Source organism: Sus scrofa, chromosome 9, assembly GCF_054392235.1.
Source record: "Sus scrofa isolate SSC_HxYL_T2T_F1_AM1 chromosome 9, Sscrofa_HxYL_maternal_Yorkshire_Landrace_v2.0, whole genome shotgun sequence".
Taxonomy (NCBI): Eukaryota; Metazoa; Chordata; class Mammalia; order Artiodactyla; family Suidae; genus Sus; species Sus scrofa.
Window position 1 is genome coordinate 50,971,218 of NC_139391.1, and position 19,779 is coordinate 50,990,996.

The window sequence follows — 19,779 nt, forward strand, 5'->3', positions numbered from 1 at the left end:
TTAGTGTCTCTGTGCGTTTAGTTGTAGAACAGATGTTTCTTTGTATTTACAATATATTAACATATTAAGTGGCATCCTTCTCACGCTATTTCTTTCTCACCATGGAGAAGGACATTTTAGCCTTCTCTCTAATTATTGTCAATTTTAGAGTAGATATTCTTTCTTTCATTACAGTTTTCACAATTTTGTCATGTTTCCTAATTAAGGATGACATTAAGAAATAAATGTGTCTGGTTTTTTCTCCCATTGTCATTATGGATTCTTATTTTTTAAATTTTTTTATTGTTATTTCCCCAATACATTTTTTTTTTTTACTGTACAACGTCATGGCCCAGTTACACATACATGTATACATTCTTTTTTCTCATATTATCATGCTCCATCATAAGTGCCTAGGCATAGTTCACAGTGCCACACATCAGGATCTCATTGCTATTCCATTCTGAAGGCAATAGTCTACATCTATTAATCCCAAATTCCCAATCCATTCTGCTCCATCCCCCTCCCCCTTGGCAACCACAAGTCTATCCTCCAAGTCCATCAGTTTCTTTTCTGTGGAAAGGTTCATTAGTGCTGTATATTAAATTCCAGATATAAGTGATATCATATGGTATTTGTCTTTGTCTTTCTGACTCATTTCACTCAGGATGAGAGTCTCTAGTGCCATCCATGTTGCTGCAGATGGCATTAGTTTGTTCTTTGTTATGGCTGAAGAGCACTCTATTGTGCATATATACCACGTCTTCCTAATCCAGTCATCTATGGATGAACATTTGGGTTCTTTCCATGTTGTGACTGCTGTGGACAGTGCTTCAATGAACATGCGGGTGCGTGTGCCTTTTTTAAGGAAAGTTTTGTCTGGATATATGCCCAAGAGTGGGATTGCTGGGTCATATGGTAGTTGTATGTATAGTTTTCTAAGATTCCTCCATACTGTTCTCCATAGTGGTTGTACCAGCTTACATTCCCACCAATAGTGCAGGAGGGTTCCCTTTTCTCTACACTCCCTCCAGCACTTGTTATTTGTGGACTTATTAATGATGGCCATTCTGACTCCTGTTAGGTGGTATCTCAGGGTAGTTTTGATTTGTATCTCTCTCATAATCAGGGATGTTGAGCATGTTTTCATGTGCTTGTTGGTCATCTGTGTATCTTCCTCGGAGAACAGTCTGTTCATGTCTTTTGCCCATTTTTCCATGGGGTTGTTGGCTTTTTTGCTGTTTGAGTTGTATAAGTTACTTGCATATTTTAGAGATTAAGCCCTTGTCGGTTGTATCATTTGACACTATTTTCTCTCATCCTGTAAGCTGTCTTTTTGTTTTCTTTTTGGTTTCCTTTGCTGTGCAAAGGCTTGTCAGTTTGATTATGTCCCATTGGTTTATTTTTGCTTTGACTTCTGTTGCTTTGGGAGACTGACCTGAGAAAATATTTGAAAGGTTGATGTCAGAGAATATTTCGCCTATGTTCCCTTCCAGGAGTTTGATGGTGTCTTGTCTTATATTTAAGTCTTTCAGCCATTTTGCATTTATTTTTGTGCATAGTGTGAGGGTGTGTTCTCGTTTCACTGATGTGCATGCAGCTGTCCAGGTTTCCCAGCAATTCTTGCTGAAAAGACTGTCTTTTTCCCATTTTATGTTCTTGCCTCCTTCGTCAAAGATTAATTGACCATAGGTGTCTGGGTTTATTTCTGGGTTCTCTCTTCTGTTCCATTGTTCTGTCTGTCTGTTTTGGTACCCGTACCACACTGTCTTGATGACTGTGGCTTTGTAATATTGCCTGAGGTCTGGGAGAGTTATGCCTCCTACTTGGTTTTTGTTCGTCTTTAGAGTTGCTTTGGCAATTCTGGGCCTTTTGTGGTTCCATATACATTTTTGGATTGTTTGTTCTACTTCTGTGAAAAATGTCATGGGTCATTTGATAGAGATTGCCTTGAATCTGTAGATCGCTTTGGGTAGTATGGCCCTTTTACAATATTAATTTTTCCAACTCAGGAGCATGCAATATCTTGCCATTTCTTTACATCTTCTTTAATTTCTTTGATTAATGTTTTATAGTTCTCAGCACCTATGTCTTTCATCTCCTTGGTCAGGTGTATACCCAGGTGCAGTTTTAAAGGGTATTGTATTTTTGGCGTGCAGTATTAAAGGGTATTGTATTTTTGTATTCCTTTTCTATATTTCATTGTTAGTGTACAGATATACGACCGATTTCTGAATGTTAATCTTATATCCTGCTACTTTGCTGAATTTGCTGATCAGTTCAAGTAGTTTTTGGGTTGCGTCCTTAGGCTTCTCGATATATAGTGTCATGCCATCTGCATACAGTGACACTGTTACCACTTCTCTTCCTGTTTCGATGTCTTTTATTTCTTTTGTTTGTCTGAGTGCTGTGGCTAGGACTTCCAATACTATGTTGAACAACAGTGGTGAGAGTGGGCATCCCTGTCTTGTTCCAGATTTTAGTGGGAAGGCTTTCAGCTTTTCTCCAGTGAGTATTCTATTTGCTGTGGGTTTTGTCATAAATGGCTTTGATTATGTTAATGAATGCTCCCTCTGTGCCCACTTTGGTAAGAGGTTTGATCATGAATGGATGTTGGAATTTGTCAAATTCCTTTTCTGCATCTATTGAGGTAATCATGTGGTTTTTGACTTTCCTTTTGTTAATGTGGTGTAGGACATTGATTGATTTGTGCATGTTGAACCATCCTTGTGAACCTGGAATGAATCCCACTTGGTTGTGGTGTATGCTCATTTTGATATGTTTTTGTATTCAGTTGGCTAAAATTTTGTTGAGAATTGTTGTGCCTATATTCATCAAGGATATTGGCTGATAGTTTCTTTTTTGGTGGCATCTTTGTCTGGTTTTGGATTTGGGGTGATGGTGGTGAGATAGAATGTCTTTGGGAGTGTTCCTTCTTCTTTAACCTTTTGGAAAAGTTTAAGGAGAATGGATATAAGCTCCTCTTTGAATGTTTGGTAGCCTTCCCCTGTGAGGCCATCTGGTCCTGGACTTTTATTTGTAGGGAGTGTTTTTATGACATATTCAATTTCATTTCTAGTGACTGGTCTGTTCAGTTGATCTATTTCTTCTTGATTCAGTTCTGGCAGGCTGTAAGTCTCTGGAAAGTTGTCCATTTCTTCTAGGTTGTCAAATTTGTTAGCATATAATTGTCGATAGTATTCTCTCATGTTTTTTTTTGTATTTCTGTAGTATCCGTTGTGACCTCTCCTTTTTCATTTCTTATTTCGTTTATTTGGGTTTTTTCTCTCCTCTTCTTGGTGAGTCCAGCCAGAGGAATGTCAATTTTCTTTCCCTTTTCAAAGAACCAGCTCTTGGTTTTATTGATTTTTTTGTATTGTTTTTTTGAATCTCTCTGTTATTGATTTCCTCTTTGATCTTTATGATTTCCTTCCTTCTGCTGACTTGAGGTTTTGTTTGTTCTTCTTTTTCTAATTCATTTAGGTGGTGGGTTAAGTTGTCAATTGGAGATTTTTCTTCTTTTTTGAGGAAGGCCTGTATTGCTATGAACTTTCCTCTGAGCACTGCTTTTGTGGTGCCCCATAGATTTTGACTGGTTGTGTCTTCATTATCATTTGTCTTGAGGTATTTTGTAAATTCCTTCTCGATTTCCCCATTGACCCATTGGTTTTTTAGTAGCATGTTGTTTAGTCTTCATTTAGTAAGTTTTTTTTCTCATCTCTTTCCTATGGTTGACTTCTAGTTTCATGCTATTGTAGTCAGGGAAGATACTTGAAATAATTTCTGTACTCTTAAATTTGTTGAGGTTAGCTTTGTGCCCCAGTATGTGATCAATTCTTGAGAATGTTCCATGTGCACTTGAGAAGAATGTACATTCTGATTTTTTTGGATGTAATGTCCTTAAAATGTCAATTAAGTCTAACATAAGTGAGCGTGGCAGGCCAGCAGGGTGGCTTTCCACTGGTGGGTGGGGTCCGGTCTGTGGTTCATAGCAAATGGCATCTGGCCAGGCGGGGTTGGGCGTGGCGGGTTGTGCCAGGAACGATCAGCTGTCTGTGAGTTGGTGGGCAGGCATGCACACTGGCATGCAAGGAGTTTTTTATGGTGGTCCACCCCTCGTCCTCTCCCCTTCCCAACAGTGGTGCCTTGTCTCTCCTGTGGGTCGAGACCTTCTCCCGGGTTCCCTCTGCTGTGGCTTTCCACTCCCCAGCCCTTAGCGTACTGCTCCCCCTGCCCACAGCACACTGCTCCCTAGTTCCTTAGGCTGTCTCCACACCACCAACCCCAGCCCGCTCCCAGGGACTGACCTCCAGAGCCTAAGTCTCAGCACCTAGCCCCGACCTGAGCATATCAGGCTGTGGTGTCTGTGCCCGTGGTTCAGATGATCTGTGCCTCTCTCACTCTACTTTTTTGTTCTCAGACCTCCTGCTCTGCTATTCTCAGCATCTTGGGGATCCCTCCAACTTGGCTGATCTTTCCGTTGGTTAGGTGGCTTCCCAGGGTGTGGGTTCCCTTTCTCCTTCACAGCTCCTTCATGGGAGTGCTAGTCCCGTCCTGTTTCCTTTTCTTTCTCTCTCTTTTTTTCTTTTATTCTACCCAGTTATGTCAAGAGTTTCTTGCCCTTTTTGGAGGTTTAAATTCTTCTGCCAGCATTCAGTTGATGTTCTGTGCAAGTCGTCTTAATGTAGATATGTGTTTTTGAGGTATCTGTGGGAGAGGGTGAGCACGTCCTCTTACTCTTCTGCCTCCTCTCATGTGTCTTAATTTTTAAGGAAAGATTTGTCCAGATATATGCCCAAGAGTGGGATTGCTGGGTTGACTTCTGTTGACTTCAGCTAGTGATCAGTAAAGTAACACTATTAAACTTTAGTTTTTTAAGGTCATTAATTTTGAATGATTAATAAAGTAAGGCCTTGCAAATTGGGGAATTTCTTTGTTTGTTTCTTTCTTTTTTCTTCCTTCCTTCCTTTATTTTTTTCTTTTTCTTTTCAGGGCTGCACCTGAGGCATATGGAAGTTCCCAGGCTAGGGGTCAAATCGGAGTTGTATATGCCAGCCTTTGCCACAGCCACAGCACAGCCAGATTCCAGCAGCGTCTGTCAACTACACCATAGCTCATGGCAACAACTGTGTTACCCCACTGGTCAAGGCCAGTGTTTGAACCTGTGTCCTCATGGATACTAGTCGGGTTCTTTACCACTGAGCCAAGAAGGGAACTCCTGGGTGTTTCTTAAATGCCAGTTGTATGTGCTCTTGGAAACATGAATCGGATAACCTGTCTGTACTCTTTTCTTTCCCCCTGCAGTGGTCAGGAATATGACTCCTTCAAATACTCGCATTTCACAACGGTAGTAGATGCCATAAAAAGCTATCAAATATTCCCCACTTTGCAGCTTAAACAGGATGCATTAGGATATTTTCATATTTACCTCAGAAATTTCATATTTATTTTTCTACATTAAAAGTCGCACATTAGCTTGTCAATTTGTATTTATTGCATAGATAGAATATGGAAACTTAGAGAAGTTGAAGTCTTAAGATGGCACAGCTTCTTTATTAACAAGTCAAAAAAAGGAGTTCCTGTCATGGCTCAGTGGTTAACGGACCTGAGTAGTATCCATGAGGACATGAGTTCGATCCCTGGCCTAGCTCAGTGGGTTAAGAATCTGGCGTTGCTGTGAGCTGTGGTGTAGGTCACAGACGCAGCTCGGATCCCAAGTTGCTGTGGCTGTGGCGTAGGCAGGTGTCTTCAGCTCCAATTCCCCCCCAGCCTGGGACCCTCCATGTGCCGTGGGTGTGGCCAAAAGTGCCTTTGCATTTTTGTCAAGGTCAGTTGACTTAAGATATGTAGATGTGGACTTCCCGTGTGGCTCACAACATAACTACTCGGCGTTGCTTCTACAGTGGCTGTGGCTCGACCCCTGGCCTGGGAACTTCCATATGCCGCAGGTGCGGCCACTTGTTAAAAAAAAAAAAAAAAAAAAAAAGATATGTAGATGTACTTCCAGACTCTGTATTCCATTCCATTGAGCTATCTTGTATTTTTGATAACAATTGTATTGTCTTGACTGTTGTTGAATTATAGAGTAACTATTGAAGTCACGTAGTGTGAGTTTTCCAAATGTTTTCCTTTAAGATATTATTTTGGCTGTTCTTGTTCCTTTGGATTTTCCTATAAATCTGAAAATCAGTTTTCTGTAAATAATTGTGCTTGGGATTTAATGTAATTGCACGGAATGTTTACATCAGTTTAGGCAGGATGAGTATCTCAACGATATTGAATCTTTCAATACATGAACACCATTTACTTTTCCATTTATATGGCTATTCTTTGATTTCTTTCCTCATTTTTAATATAATCCACTGTGTACAGGTATTGCACATATCTTACGGATTTATACTTGTTTCCATTATTTTTGGTGCTATTGTAAATGGAACATATTTTTTTAAAGTTTTGATTTATAACGGTTAATTGCTAGTAAATAGAAATAATATTGACGTACATTCTCTGAATTTGCCCAGGGTTTTTGGGTCCTGATAGGTATATATTTTTTGGATTTGTTAGGATTTTTAATGTAATCTTGTCTTTTCCTAAGAAAAATAATCTTTTTTTGGCATCTCCCTATTATTTATTGGTATTGCCTTATTTGACTGCTTAATGATCTTCAGTGCAATGTCCAAGAGCCATAGTGAGAGTGAAAATTTCTTGTGTTGTTTCCACATTTAGGCAAAAAGGATTCACCCTTTGTCTTTCAATGTGAAACTAGTTATAGATTTTTTTATTTTTGTAAATAAACTTTCTTTGGTTCAGGAAGTTTCCTTCCTTTCCATTTATATATATATTTTTGAATGGTTTTCCCACATTGTTTGGATAACCATATAATTTTACTTCTTTACTCTTTTAATATGGTGATTGTACTGGTTACCTTGGTGATTACATTTTTTCAACGATTGAAAACTGATTTTGGATTCTCAAGACTATACCTTACTTTCTTGATGGATTTTTGTTTTTGTGTGTTCTTGAATTCAGTTTACTAAAACTTAAGGAAAACTTTGTGTATTTGGCTTTGAAAAGTACTGTCTTCAGTTTTCTTTTCTAATAATTACTTTGTCTGGTTTGGGCCTTGAGGTAATGCTTATCTTATCGATTCAGTTGTAAAATTTCCTTGTTTTAAAGCTTTTCAGCTTGTGCAGAATTGCTATTTTTTTCCTTTGTAAACAGTTGGTAGATTTTAAAACAGACCTATGTGGGCCCCTAGTTTTTCTTGGTGCGAAGGTTTTAAACTTAAGGTTCAATTATTTCCATAGACAGAAGACCATTCTACTTAGCTAAAGTGCATTTTACTCTTTTTGTCTTTCAACAAATTTATCCTTCGCTGGGTGTCACATTCTTTGGTATAAATTTGCTCACAACATTCTTTTATTTTCCTCTTAGTGATTGTTGGAGGCATAGCTACATCCTCTCCTATTTCTGGTATTTGTCTGGCTAGGGAATTATTGTTTTTAATAATCGCAAAATACACCTTTAGATGAACTGATCTTCCATATCCTATGTTACTTGCTTTTTTGCTGTGATTTTAATGATCCTATTTTTCTACTCAGTGGTCTTTTTTTTTTTGTTGTTAAATTAGGTTTTAATTTAATGTTACTTTGCAGTTTTATAAGGTGATGTTTTAATTAAGTCTTTGATTTAAAACCTCTTTTCTTTTCCAATGAAGGCATTTAGATGCCCTATAGCACCTTTTAAGCACTATATTTATATTATACACATTTTTATATTTTGTGTTTATATTTGTATTTATGTCAAAATGTTTTCTTTTTTCTTTCTTTTTTTTTTTTTTTGGTCTTTTGTCCTTTTAGGGCCGCACCCGTGGCATATGGAGGTTCCCAGGCTAGGGGTCCAACTGGACCTGTAGCCGCTGGCCTACGCCAGAGTCATAGCAACACCAGATCCAAGCCGCTTCTGTGACCTACACCAGAGTGCATGGCAATGCTGGATCCTTAACCCACTGAGCGAGGCCAGGGATTGAACCCGCAAGGTCATGGTTCCTAGTCAGATTTGTTTCTGCTGTGCCACAATGGGAACTCCTTGAAATGTTTTCTGACTTCCTTTTTTTCACCTTTTTAAAAAATTAAAGTTTTACTGCTTTTTTCTGGTAAGAAATTTCTCGATATTATTCATGTACCATGTGACTCATGTTTAGTATGTAACATTCAGTAGTTTTTAGTTTATGCACAGAGCTGTGCAACCATACCACAATCAGTTTTGAACTTTTTCATCATCCCCCAGAGAGGTCTCATACCCTGTAACTATCACCCCTCTACTTTCTTTCTCCCAGCCCTCTGAAAATACTCATCTACTTCATGACTCAATAGATTTGAATGTTGTAGATACTTCATATAATGGAATAATACAACATGTGGTCTTTTGTGATTGGCTTCCCTCACTTAACATAGTGTTTTCAAGTTCATCCGTAGTGAGTCCGAAGTTAGCTTAGATTTTAAAGATAACATTTAAAGCCACTTTATTCCTTTTTATCTGGTGAATCATATTTCACTATATGGATATATACATCTGTTTATCCTTTACCCAGCTGATGGACATTTACATTTTTCTACATATTGGCTATTATAAATAATGGTATGGAAACATTTGTATATATTTTTATGGATATATTTTCTCTCAGACATATACCTAGGCAAGAAATTGCTGGCTCATGTGATAATTCTACTTTTACATTGTTGAGAAACTGCTAGATTGCTTTCCCAAGTGGCTGCAGCATTACACATTCCAGCCAGCAGTGTATGGAGTTTCGATTTCTTCACATCCTCTCAAGACTTAGTATTACCTCTCTCCCTTTTTGTACCCTCCCAGTGTGTATGAACTCATATTTTTCTATGGTTTTGACTTGCGTTTCCCTCTTTACTAATGATATTATGCATATTTTATATGGTTTTATTTTTTGCAAATTGTACATCTTCTTTGGAGGAATGTTGATTCCAACAAGTTGCCCATTTAAAGTTTGGAGTTTTTTAAACTTATTGAGCGGAAAAGTGGTTTATGCATTTTGGATCTTAGGTCCTTATCAAATTGATGATTAGCATGCATTGTCTGTGTTGTGTTGTCACTGTCTTGATTATGTCTTTTGGAGGCACTCCTTATGTTGAGCAGTTTGAACAGCTGAAGAGCCTGGCACTTTCTGACTAATAAAGGAACCCTTCTTATTAAGTACAGCATGATGTCCTTTTCCCTTTACTTCATGTCAGCAGTGTGTGAGTGTGTGTGTGTGTGTGTGTGTGTGTGTATGTAGGTATTCTTATATGTATTTTTTTATCTACACATATTTATATAATGGTTTGTGTTTGTTAAAGCAGTTGGGTTAATTTAAATCTTAAAATAGTAAATTTACATAAAAATGACTACTATGCTCTCTAGCTAAATTGAACAAGTGCACGTTCCAATTACAAACATTGTTCACAAACTTTTCAACTGTGGCTTAGTAAAATGAATGCTAGCAGAATCACACAGGATAAGATATGTTAGTTTACTAAGGCTGTTATAAAAAGTATCACAAAGTAAGTGGCTTACATAATAAAAATATTATCTCACATTCCTGGAGGATGAGAAACATTCAAGATCAAGGTGTTGGCAGGATGGGTTCCTTCCGAGAGCTGTGCAAGAGAATCTGTTCTCTTTAAGAAGAGGTAAGACTGTCACCACTTGCAGTTGACCTGATACTGTATAAGAAAATCCTAAAGAAGCTATTAGAAAAGTACTAGAACTCATCAATGAATTTGGTAAAGTCATAGGATACAAAATGAATACACAGAAATCTCTTACATTCCTATACACTAACAATGACAGATCACAAAGAGCAATGAGGAAACGATCCCATTTACTGTCGCATCAAAGAGAAGAAAACTACCTAAGCAGGTAAAAGACCTGTTCTGTGAAAACTACGAAAGCTCAGGAAAGAAAGCAGACACAAACAGATGGAAAGCTATAGCATGCTTTTAAATTGGAAGAAGCAGTATTATCACAATGACTATACTACCAAAGGGCACGTACAGATTCAGTTCAATCCATATTAAATTACCCATGGCACTCTTTACCGAAGTGGAACAAAAGATTTTAAAATGTTTATGGAAACACAAAATAGGCCCCAAATAGCCAATGCAATCTTGAAAAAGAAAAACAGAGCTGGAGGAATCAAGCTCCCAGACTTCAGACTATATTACAAATCTATAGTCATCAAAACATTATGGTATGGAAGATAAGCTATAGATCAATGGAGCAGGATAGAAATCCGAGAGATAAATCCACACATGTATGGTCAATTAATCTATGATAAAGGAGGCAAAAATATACAGTGGAGAAAAGACAGCGCCTTCAATAAGTGGGGTTGGGAAAACTTGACAGCTACATGCCAAAGAATGAAATTAGAACACTCTCTAGCACTGTACACAAAAATCAACTCAAAATGGATTAAAGACTTAAACACAAATTGAGATACTCTAAAACTCCTAGAGGAAAACATAGGCAGAACACTCTCTTACATAGATGGCAGCAGTGTCTTCAGTTCTCCCTCTTAAAGTAATGAAAATAAAAACAAAAGTAAACATATGGGACATAATTAGACTTAAAAGCTCTTGCACAGCAAAGGAAACCATACAAAAGACCAAAAAGACAACTCACAGAATGGGAGAAACTATTTGCAAATGAACCAACTGACAAGGGATTAATCTTCAAAATATACAGACATCTCATTACACCTTTCTATCAAAAAAGCAAGCAACCCAATAAAAAAACAATGATCAGAGCTCCTGAATAGACATTGCTCCACAGAAGACAGATAGATGGCCAAAAAGCACATGAAAAGATGCTCATTCTCACTAATTATTAGAAAAATGTAAATCAGAATTACAATGAGTATCCCCTCACACCTGTCAGAATGGCTGCCATCATAAAGTCTACAAACAATAAAGGCTGTAGAGGACATAGAGAAAAGGGAACCCTCATATAGTGTTGATAGCAGTGTGGTTTGGTGCCACCACTATGGATAACAGGATAGAATTTCCTTACAAAACTAAATATGGAATTACAATATGATACGGCAGTCTCACTCCTGAATAAATCTGGAGAAAACCATAATTGAAAAAATATGCATGCACCCCGATGTTCCTTGCGGCACTTTTCACAGTAGCCAGGGCATGGAATCAACCTAAACGTCCATCGAAAGAGGAATGGATAGAGAAGACGTGGTACCTATAGACAATGGATTATCACTTGGCTGTAAAAGGGAACAAAATAATGTCATTTGCAGCAACATGTATGGACCTGGAGGTTTTCATACAAAGTGGAGTAAGTCTGATAGAGAAAAATAAATATCATATGAGATCATTAATATGTGGAGTCTAATAAAAATGATACAAAAGAACTCATTCACAAATCAGAAAAAGAGAGTTAAAGCTTTTGAAAGCCAGTCTTATGGTTCCTAAAGGGGAGAGGTTGGGGGGAGAGATAAATTGGGAGGTTGGGATTGGTATGTACCTACTACTATGAATAAAATATATCAGTAACATGACCTACCATATAGCACCGGGAAATCTACTTAATACAGTCTGGCGGTATATAGGAGAAAACAATTTGAAAAAGAATGGAGATATACATACACACACACACATATATATATACACACACACATATATATATACATGTATATATAACTGATTCACTTTGCTGAATCTGAAACTACACCTGAAACTAATACAACATGGTAAGTCAACTATACTCCAATAAAAAAATTTTTTGAAGGTGTTAATGAAGCATTCTTTCTTCTGGAAAGAAGACCACTAGACCACTGAAACACCAGCTTGAAAACAGTGCAAGCTTGTTTCTACCCTGATCCTTATCTGCAGCCCTATTTTTCACTCCCCAAAGTATAAAATCACCTCCCAATCTCTTCTAAGGGGGGCACAGTCTTTAAAAGAGTTTAGCCTGCTGTGACCCTCCTTTGCCTGGCAAGGCAATAAATGTATAAAATTTTTTTTTAATATTTTTTGTTCATTATACTCTTGTGGCCTGTGAAATGTAAACATTCTTCAATATTCTCTCCCTCTCTGTTTTTTTTTTTTTTTTAAGGGCTGCACCTGTGACATATGAAAGTTCCTGGGCTAGGGGTCAAATCAGACTGCAGCTGTCATCCTACACCACAGCCACAGCAGCACTGGATTCTGGAAGCGTCTGTGAGGTTTGCCACAACTTGCAGCAGTGCCAGAATCCTTAATCCTCTGAGCGAGGCCAGGATTGAACCAGCATCCTTATGGGTACTGGTTGGGTTCCTAACCTGTTGAGCCATGAAGAGAACTCTAAGAACTTATTGTTTATAGGGGATCACAGGAATCAAAGGGGAAAATATCTGATAAATATTATGCTGGAGGATCTATGGAAGTTTTCAGAAGATAAATAATGGCAGTGGACATTGTTTGACTATATACCGTGTGCAATGGTTCTAACCATTTTGTGTACATTTTTTTTTCCATTTAAATGTCAAGGCCACCCATTGAAAGAGATACTTTATATCATCACTATTTTGGAAAGTATAAACCCAAGGCATGGAGAGTTCAAGAACTATGATCAAGTTAGTAAGCATGGGGTTAAGATTCAAACTCATACCCTCTAAATATATAGCCCCCACTCTTCTCTATAATTAGAAGGAACTGATGACCTCAGTTAGGGAAATGATACCATTAAGGGACCAGCTGGATCCTCAGGTGGAAAATTCCAGTTTGAGTTTTAGTGTGAAAACTGTAAAAGGGACAAAGGCATTATTATTTTCATTTTTTAAAGATAACCCAGGAGTGGCGTTCCCATTGTGGCACAGCAGATATGGATCCGACTAGGAATCCCGAGGTTGTGGGTTTGATCCCTGGCCTTGCTCAGTGGGTTAAGGATCCAGTGTTGCCATGAGCTGTGGTGCGGGATGCAGACGAGACTCAGATCTGGCATTGCTCTGGCTCTGGCATAGGCTGGCAGCTGTAGCTTCAATTAGACCACTAGACTGGGAATCTCCATATGCCGCTGGTGCGGCCCTAAAAAGACCAAAGACAAATAACAGATAACCCAAGAGTGACAAAAACTTGAAATGAGTTGCTAGAGTCTTTGGACAATTTCAAGTAAAGATATGAAGAAACCTGTGTGAAAACTCTGGAAAATTTCCTTTTGGGATAGGAAAGACAGAGAAAGAACCAGTATAACCTGGAAAATTGGACAGCCACATGGAAAAGACAGAAATTCGAACACTCCCTAACACCATACACAAAAATAAACTCCAAATGGATTAAAGACCTAGGTATAAGACCAGACACTATCAAACTCCTAGAGGAAAACATAGGCCAAACACCCTCTGACATAAACGACAGCAACATCTTCTCAGATCCACCTATCAGAGTAGTGACAATAAAGTCAAAAATAAACAAATGGGACCTAATCAAACTTCAAAGTTTCTGCACAGCAAAGGAAGCCCTAATCAAAATGAAAAGACAACCCACAGAATGAGAGAAAATCTTTGCAAGTGATTCACCTGACAAGGGATTCATCGTACAAATTTACAAACACCTTCTGCAGCTGCATACCAAAAAAACAAAAAGCCCCATCAAAAAATGGGCAGAAGATCTAAACAGACAGTTCTCCAAAGAAGACATGCAGATGGCCAAAAAACACATGAAAAGACGTTCAACATCACTCGATATTAGAGAACTGCAAATCAAAACCACGATGAGGTACCACCTTACACCAGCCAGAATGGCCATCATCCCAAAGTCTACAAACAATAAGTGCTAGAGAGGGTGTGGAGAAAAATGAACTCTAGTACACTGTTGGTGGGAGTGTAAATTGGTGCAACCACTGTGGAAAACGGTATGGAGATTCCTCAGGAAACTAAACATAGAACTACCATTTGATCCAGCAATCCCACTCCTGGGCATCTATCCAGAAAAAAACCATACCTCGCAAAAACACATGTACTCCAATGTTCATTCCAGCACTATTTGCAATAGCCAAGATATGGAAACAACCTAAATGTCCCTCGACAGAGGAGTGGATCAAGAAGCTGTGGTACATATACACAGTGGAATATTACTCAGCCATTAAAAGGAACGAAATACCAGCATTTTTAGCAACATGGATGGACCTAGAAGTTATCATGCTAAGTGAGGTCAGCCATGCAATGAGACACCAACCTCAAATGCTATCACTGACATGTGGAATTTGAAAAAAGGACAGACTCAACTTCTTTGCAGAACAGATGATGACTCACAGACATTGAAAAAGCTCTGATCTCTGGAGGAGACAGTTTGGGGGGTGGGGGGATGTGCTTGGGTTATGGGATGGAAATCCTGTGAAACTGGATTGTTATGATGATTATGTAACTACAGATGTGATAAATTCATGTGCGTAATAAAGAAAAGACAAAAAAATGTACCTACCTTATCACTGAACTGAAAATAGAAAGGAATTCCATAAAGTTGTTATATAAATTGTTTTATAAAATTGGTGGGACATAAGAAAAAAAATTCTCTTAATAGATGAAGATGATAGGAAGATGGGGGTTTATTTTTGACTCTGCCTTCGGGGGATATACAATCCCTGGGGTGACATGTAAACTGGATTACAATATTGAGTCCCTATGGAACCAAAGGAGAAGATGGTCCATAGTGTAAGTATAATCCTATTATTTTTCTTTCACATGTAGACTCTATTCTCTTGGGGAGAGAATTCTACCCTATAGATACTCAAATGTGCTATGTAATTAAACTCACAATCAGTGTTCTCTGACTTATCAAGTGGCAAACCTGGTCAGAATGCGATTTATTTTTCCTTGCCGCATGGGCAGACTCAGAGTCATAATCTGACATTAATATGTGTAGTTCAGAAAGATCTCCAGGGCATATCTGAAATGAAGTGTGGGTTGCATCCTTTTAGAATCAAAGTAACCCAGTGCCTCTGAAGCAAGAACTGCCTTTCCAGAATTACAGGGCAAACTCCAAGGATAAGAGGGATATAAGGTTGCAGACGAAGCAGGGAGTTTCAGGGAGAGTTTCTGAGTTTTGTTGATATGAACGACATTTGGTTTTGAGATGGAAGACCAGGGATGTGATGTGGCATGTCTTTTCCCATTTCGTGCTATGCTGAGATTCAAGTGCAGCTGTCAGGAGAATGTGTTCCAGGGAGATCAGAGAGTGTTCCAAGATGAGGAGGCTCAGAAAGTACAGTATCTCAGTCAGTAAGTTCCCCCTCTGTGGGCAGACTCTCAGGCTCCCACATGGGTGAGTGACTTAGCTCCTCTGAGCTTTGGGTCCCTTGGTTTTGGTTAGAGACACTGTTCTTGGTTCTCACCCCAGCAGGTCTAATCTGCATTAGAGGTCAGCAACCCTAGGTAGCTGAGGTCTCTGACTCCACTTTTATTGGTGAGGAGAGGGCTTAAGGGAGTGAAGAAATGGTGAGGTGAGTGAAGGACTTTCTGTCCTGGTCTGTCCCTTTCTCTTATCCCTTAGTTTTGCCCAGCAGCGGTGTTTGCATATTGCAGCACTGCCTTCCCTGTCTGGGCTAAGTCTGTGATGCTCTTTGTTTACTTGAGCTTATCAAGACTTGACTATGTGGAAGTCCATGCCATTCCCAATCATGATAGTGATAGAGGCAGACGCTTTGTGTCCAGGCCGGGCTAGTCTCAGCCATGCCCAGTCTATACGCCCTCTTGTAGGGGGAGCTGTTGTGAGAAGAGCTGAGTTGACCTCTAATGTAACCCTTTTCTCCTGTGTCCCCAGATCCTCTTAGAGAAGCATGGCTCCTGGAAATGGTTCATTTGTGACTGACTTCATTCTGGTGGGCTTAACGGACCATCCAGCTCTCCAACTTCCTTTGTTCTTGCTGTTCCTAGTAATGTATATGGTCACTGTGCTGGGAAATTTTGGCTTGATCACAGTAATTGGGCTGAATTCACACCTGCACACCCCCATGTACTTTTTCCTCTTCAACTTGTCTTTCATAGATCTCTGCTATTCTTCAGTGTTTACACCAGAAATGCTCACACATTTCTTATCAGAGAAGAAGATTATCTCTTACCTGGGGTGCATGACTCAGCTCTGCTTTTTCTGTTTTTTTGCTATTTCTGAAGCGTATGTGCTGACTGCAATGGCGTATGATTGCTATGTGGCCATCTGTAACCCCCTGTTGTATAACATTGCCATGTCCCCTAAAGTGTGTTCCAGCCTTATGCTTGCTTGCTACTTGATGGCACTTTCTGGTGCCATGGCTCACACTGGATGCATGCTGAGACTGACCTTCTGTGATGCAAATACCATCAACCACTACTTCTGTGACATCCTCCCTCTGCTCCAGCTCTCCTGTACAAGTACCTACATCAATGAAATGGTAGTTTTTATTACGGCAAGCACCAACATCATTTTGTCGAGTCTCACCATCTTTGTCTCTTATGGGCTCATCCTCTCCAACATCCTTCGCGTCAGCTCCATGGAGAGCAGGTCCAAAGCCTTCAGCACCTGCAGTTCCCACATAATTGCAATTTCTCTGTTCTTTGCATCAGGGGCAATTATGTACCTCCGACCATCATCTTCTGGGTCTATGGATAAGGGGAAAATCTATTCTGTCTTTTATACCAATGTGGTTCCCATGATGAATCCCTTAATCTACAGTTTGCGGAACAAAGATGTTGAATTTGCTCTGCAAAAAACCCTGAGGAAAAGATTCCGGTTTTGATTAGAGTCTGTGTCTGTGGGTGTTGTCAGTGGGTAGGAGATTCAATGTGTTTATTGATAATATTTTTAGTGGCAGTCTTCTAACCTTATTTCTTTCTTCCCTTGGTGAAGGAATTTTGAGTCTTTTCGCCAGCCATTTCCAATATTATTAGTGTACATCTTTTTTCACTCTGTCCATTTTCCTTTCTTTTTCCATCCTATGTCTTTTTACGATAAACATTAAGAAGTAAGCTCATGTTTATTTTTTAGTTATCCTTATGAATTTTCCCTTTTTTCACTTGGAAAAGCAGAAATGGTTCTGCTAATGATTAGTAAAGTAACACGTTTGGCTTTTTAGCATCATTAGTAAAGTGACTCATTTGGCTTTTTAAAATCATTTTGAGTGATCAGTAAAGTAATATCTTGTTCATTGGGGGGTTTCTGAAATGCCGCTGGGGCCATTGGAAGCATGAGTGAGATAAGCTGTTTCTCCACTTCTCCTTCTCCCTGCAGTTGTCAGGAATATTACTCCTTTCAATGCCTGTGTTTCTCAATTATAGCAGATTCCATAAAGACTCTCCTCAAACACACCCCACTTGCAAGCTGTGAATATGATGCATTTACAAGCTCCTTTCACATTTACCTCAGATATTACATATTCCTCTCAACATTAGAAGTGGCACATTTGGTGTTCCATACATATTTATTATATGAAAAGAATACTGAAAGTCAGAGAGGTTGATGATTTAGTCAAAGTCACCCAGGTTCCTTATGAAAAAGTGTAGAATGCACGCTTAGCCTTCTGATTTCAGGTCTACTACTCTTTCTAGTATACTTTCTGTCTACTTCATTTAAGTTTTCTTTTAAGAACTAGAAGGTATGAGCAAACTTTTCTTTGAAAGCAGACTTTATGTAAAAAATAGTGTGAAATGAAATGTTTTCAGGGTCTTGTAATTCAGAGAAGAGGGTGTGGGAGGAAAAATTTCCCATGAGCGTGTCCTAGCCCACCATGCAAAGAGACACAGTCAGTACATAAGAGGTCCCTCAGGGGATGAACAGTGAGATTTAGAAAGTGCATTTCCTTCTGAATTTGTATCATGTTCAGGAGAGTATTGTCAGTACCTTCCACTGTTCATAAGGCCTTGATTAACCTTTATTATATGCAATGATTCCACATTAACAGTGGTTTGGGGAACCAATTTGTGGAGAACTAGGTAGAGAGAGGACAACCTCTTAAGGAGATAAACTAGTGGTTGGTAATTGAAACTCAAATTAAGATGAATGAATGGAACGTAAAGTGATGAAAGAAGAAAGCGCTTCTGTGACTCTCTTTCTGGAGACTTTAGAAATCTTATGCATGTCACAGGATTTCTCAGGATAGAATAAAACTGACGTTATCCCGTTGTTAGAGTTAAATGGACAAAACCAGTGGATCTGGGAACCAAAAAAAAATTCCTCCTGTTTTGTTGGTTTCTGTATGCAACTCTCATAGAGATTTTTAAAGAATTAAAATATAGTTAATTTACAGTATGTCACAAATGGAGTTTTTAAACTACCAAATGCTCAACTTGCACTTGAGAGAGCAATGTTAATTTGAAAGCATATGTGATGAGTAAGTTCATTTTTACAATGTCTTTTTTAGAAAAGTATGTTGGGTTATTTTTCTTTGGAGAAGATAGGCAAAGAGATGACCACCCACTTGAAAATCCTTACCATGATGTGAAGCAAGAATTTAAACATGTTCTAATATCACTACCATAACATTCCCTATTTTACTGTTTTTTTAATCTCCATTCACTGTTTAGGTTTTTGAAATTTATCATAGCCAGATTGTTGGCTCTCTTGTTTGATTTTAGCTGCTCATTGCTAAATGCTTGACTTGCGGTTTTATTTATTTATTAATTTGTATCTTTTGTCTTTTTAGGGCCCCACTCCTGGCACATGGAGGTTCCCAGGCTAGGGGTCTAATTGGAGCTGTTGCCGCAGGCCTATGCCAGAGCCACAGCAGTGCCAGATCCAAGTTGAGTCTGCCACCTGCAGCACAGCTCCAGGCAACACCGGATCCTTAACCCACTGAGCGAGGCCAGGGATGGAACCTGCAACCTCATGGTTCCTAGTCTGATTTGTTTCCGCTGCCCCCGACAGGAATTCCACTTCTGGTTTTAAATGTCGGCTCATATTCCATCCCCTGACCCAATATTAATATGCTTCATGTTCACTTAACGAGTTCATTTATATGAAATAATTGAGGCATTCCTGTTGCTGCTCAGTTATTTATGAATCTGACTAGGAACCATGAGGTTGCAGGTTCATCTTTTATTTAATGCGAGTCAATATACAAATGAAACCTCTTTTGATCTCAGACAAATCTCATTCTTTAAAATCAGGTTTCATTCTTTTGGATGATTTTGCAACAATTATCAGAAAGCCATGTGCATACGAATTGTAAAAGGTTAAGGCTGGCCAGGTTCCAGGAGGGGCAACTTACATTTATAATCAGTGCATTTAAATGCTTTAGAGCTCTATGGACTTCTTTCAAAAGGGAGGGATATGCCAGAGAAAACAGGTCCGTTGTTTTCCATGAACAGCATGGAATAGCCATGTGTAGATTTTGGTTCTATTTATCAGTTGAAATGGGATGAAAGAAGGTGTCCCCAAGCTGAGAATCAAACAGGGAAGCCATGGGTCTGGCACTTGCTTGCATGTTTGCAGGACAGAGCTGTTTCTAAGTCAGTGAGAAAGCTTTGGTTTTCTAGGCCTGACAGAAATGGTCCTCTGAGTTTAGGACCAGAATGTCCCCTGACTACATCCTGAATTGGTTTGATGTAAACTTCCTCTAAGGGAGCCACTGTGACTGCTCAGGGTCAGGCTTGGAATGCACAGGAAGAGAGTGCCCTGTGGTTAAGACCTGAGGAAAACTGGAAGTAACAGCGGTTCTGATTTCTATATCTCTTCAATTCCTGACCCCCCACTTACAGCAACCCACTGTACATTCCACTTTGTGCTGTTTCCTGACATACACACACACAGACACACAGGAGTGTCT

The 19,779-nt window shown here is 39.1% G+C and overlaps 1 protein-coding gene across 1 annotated transcript; it reads left to right on the forward strand.

Moving 5' to 3' along the window:
* Positions 1–15,777: 15,777 nt before the first annotated feature.
* Positions 15,778–16,755, forward strand: LOC146399905 (olfactory receptor 8B3-like). Its single transcript, XM_084978240.1, has one exon. It carries the CDS (start codon positions 15,820–15,822, stop codon positions 16,753–16,755), a length of 936 nt encoding a protein of 311 aa, XP_084834366.1. The 5' UTR covers positions 15,778–15,819.
* Positions 16,756–19,779: the final 3,024 nt, after the last annotated feature.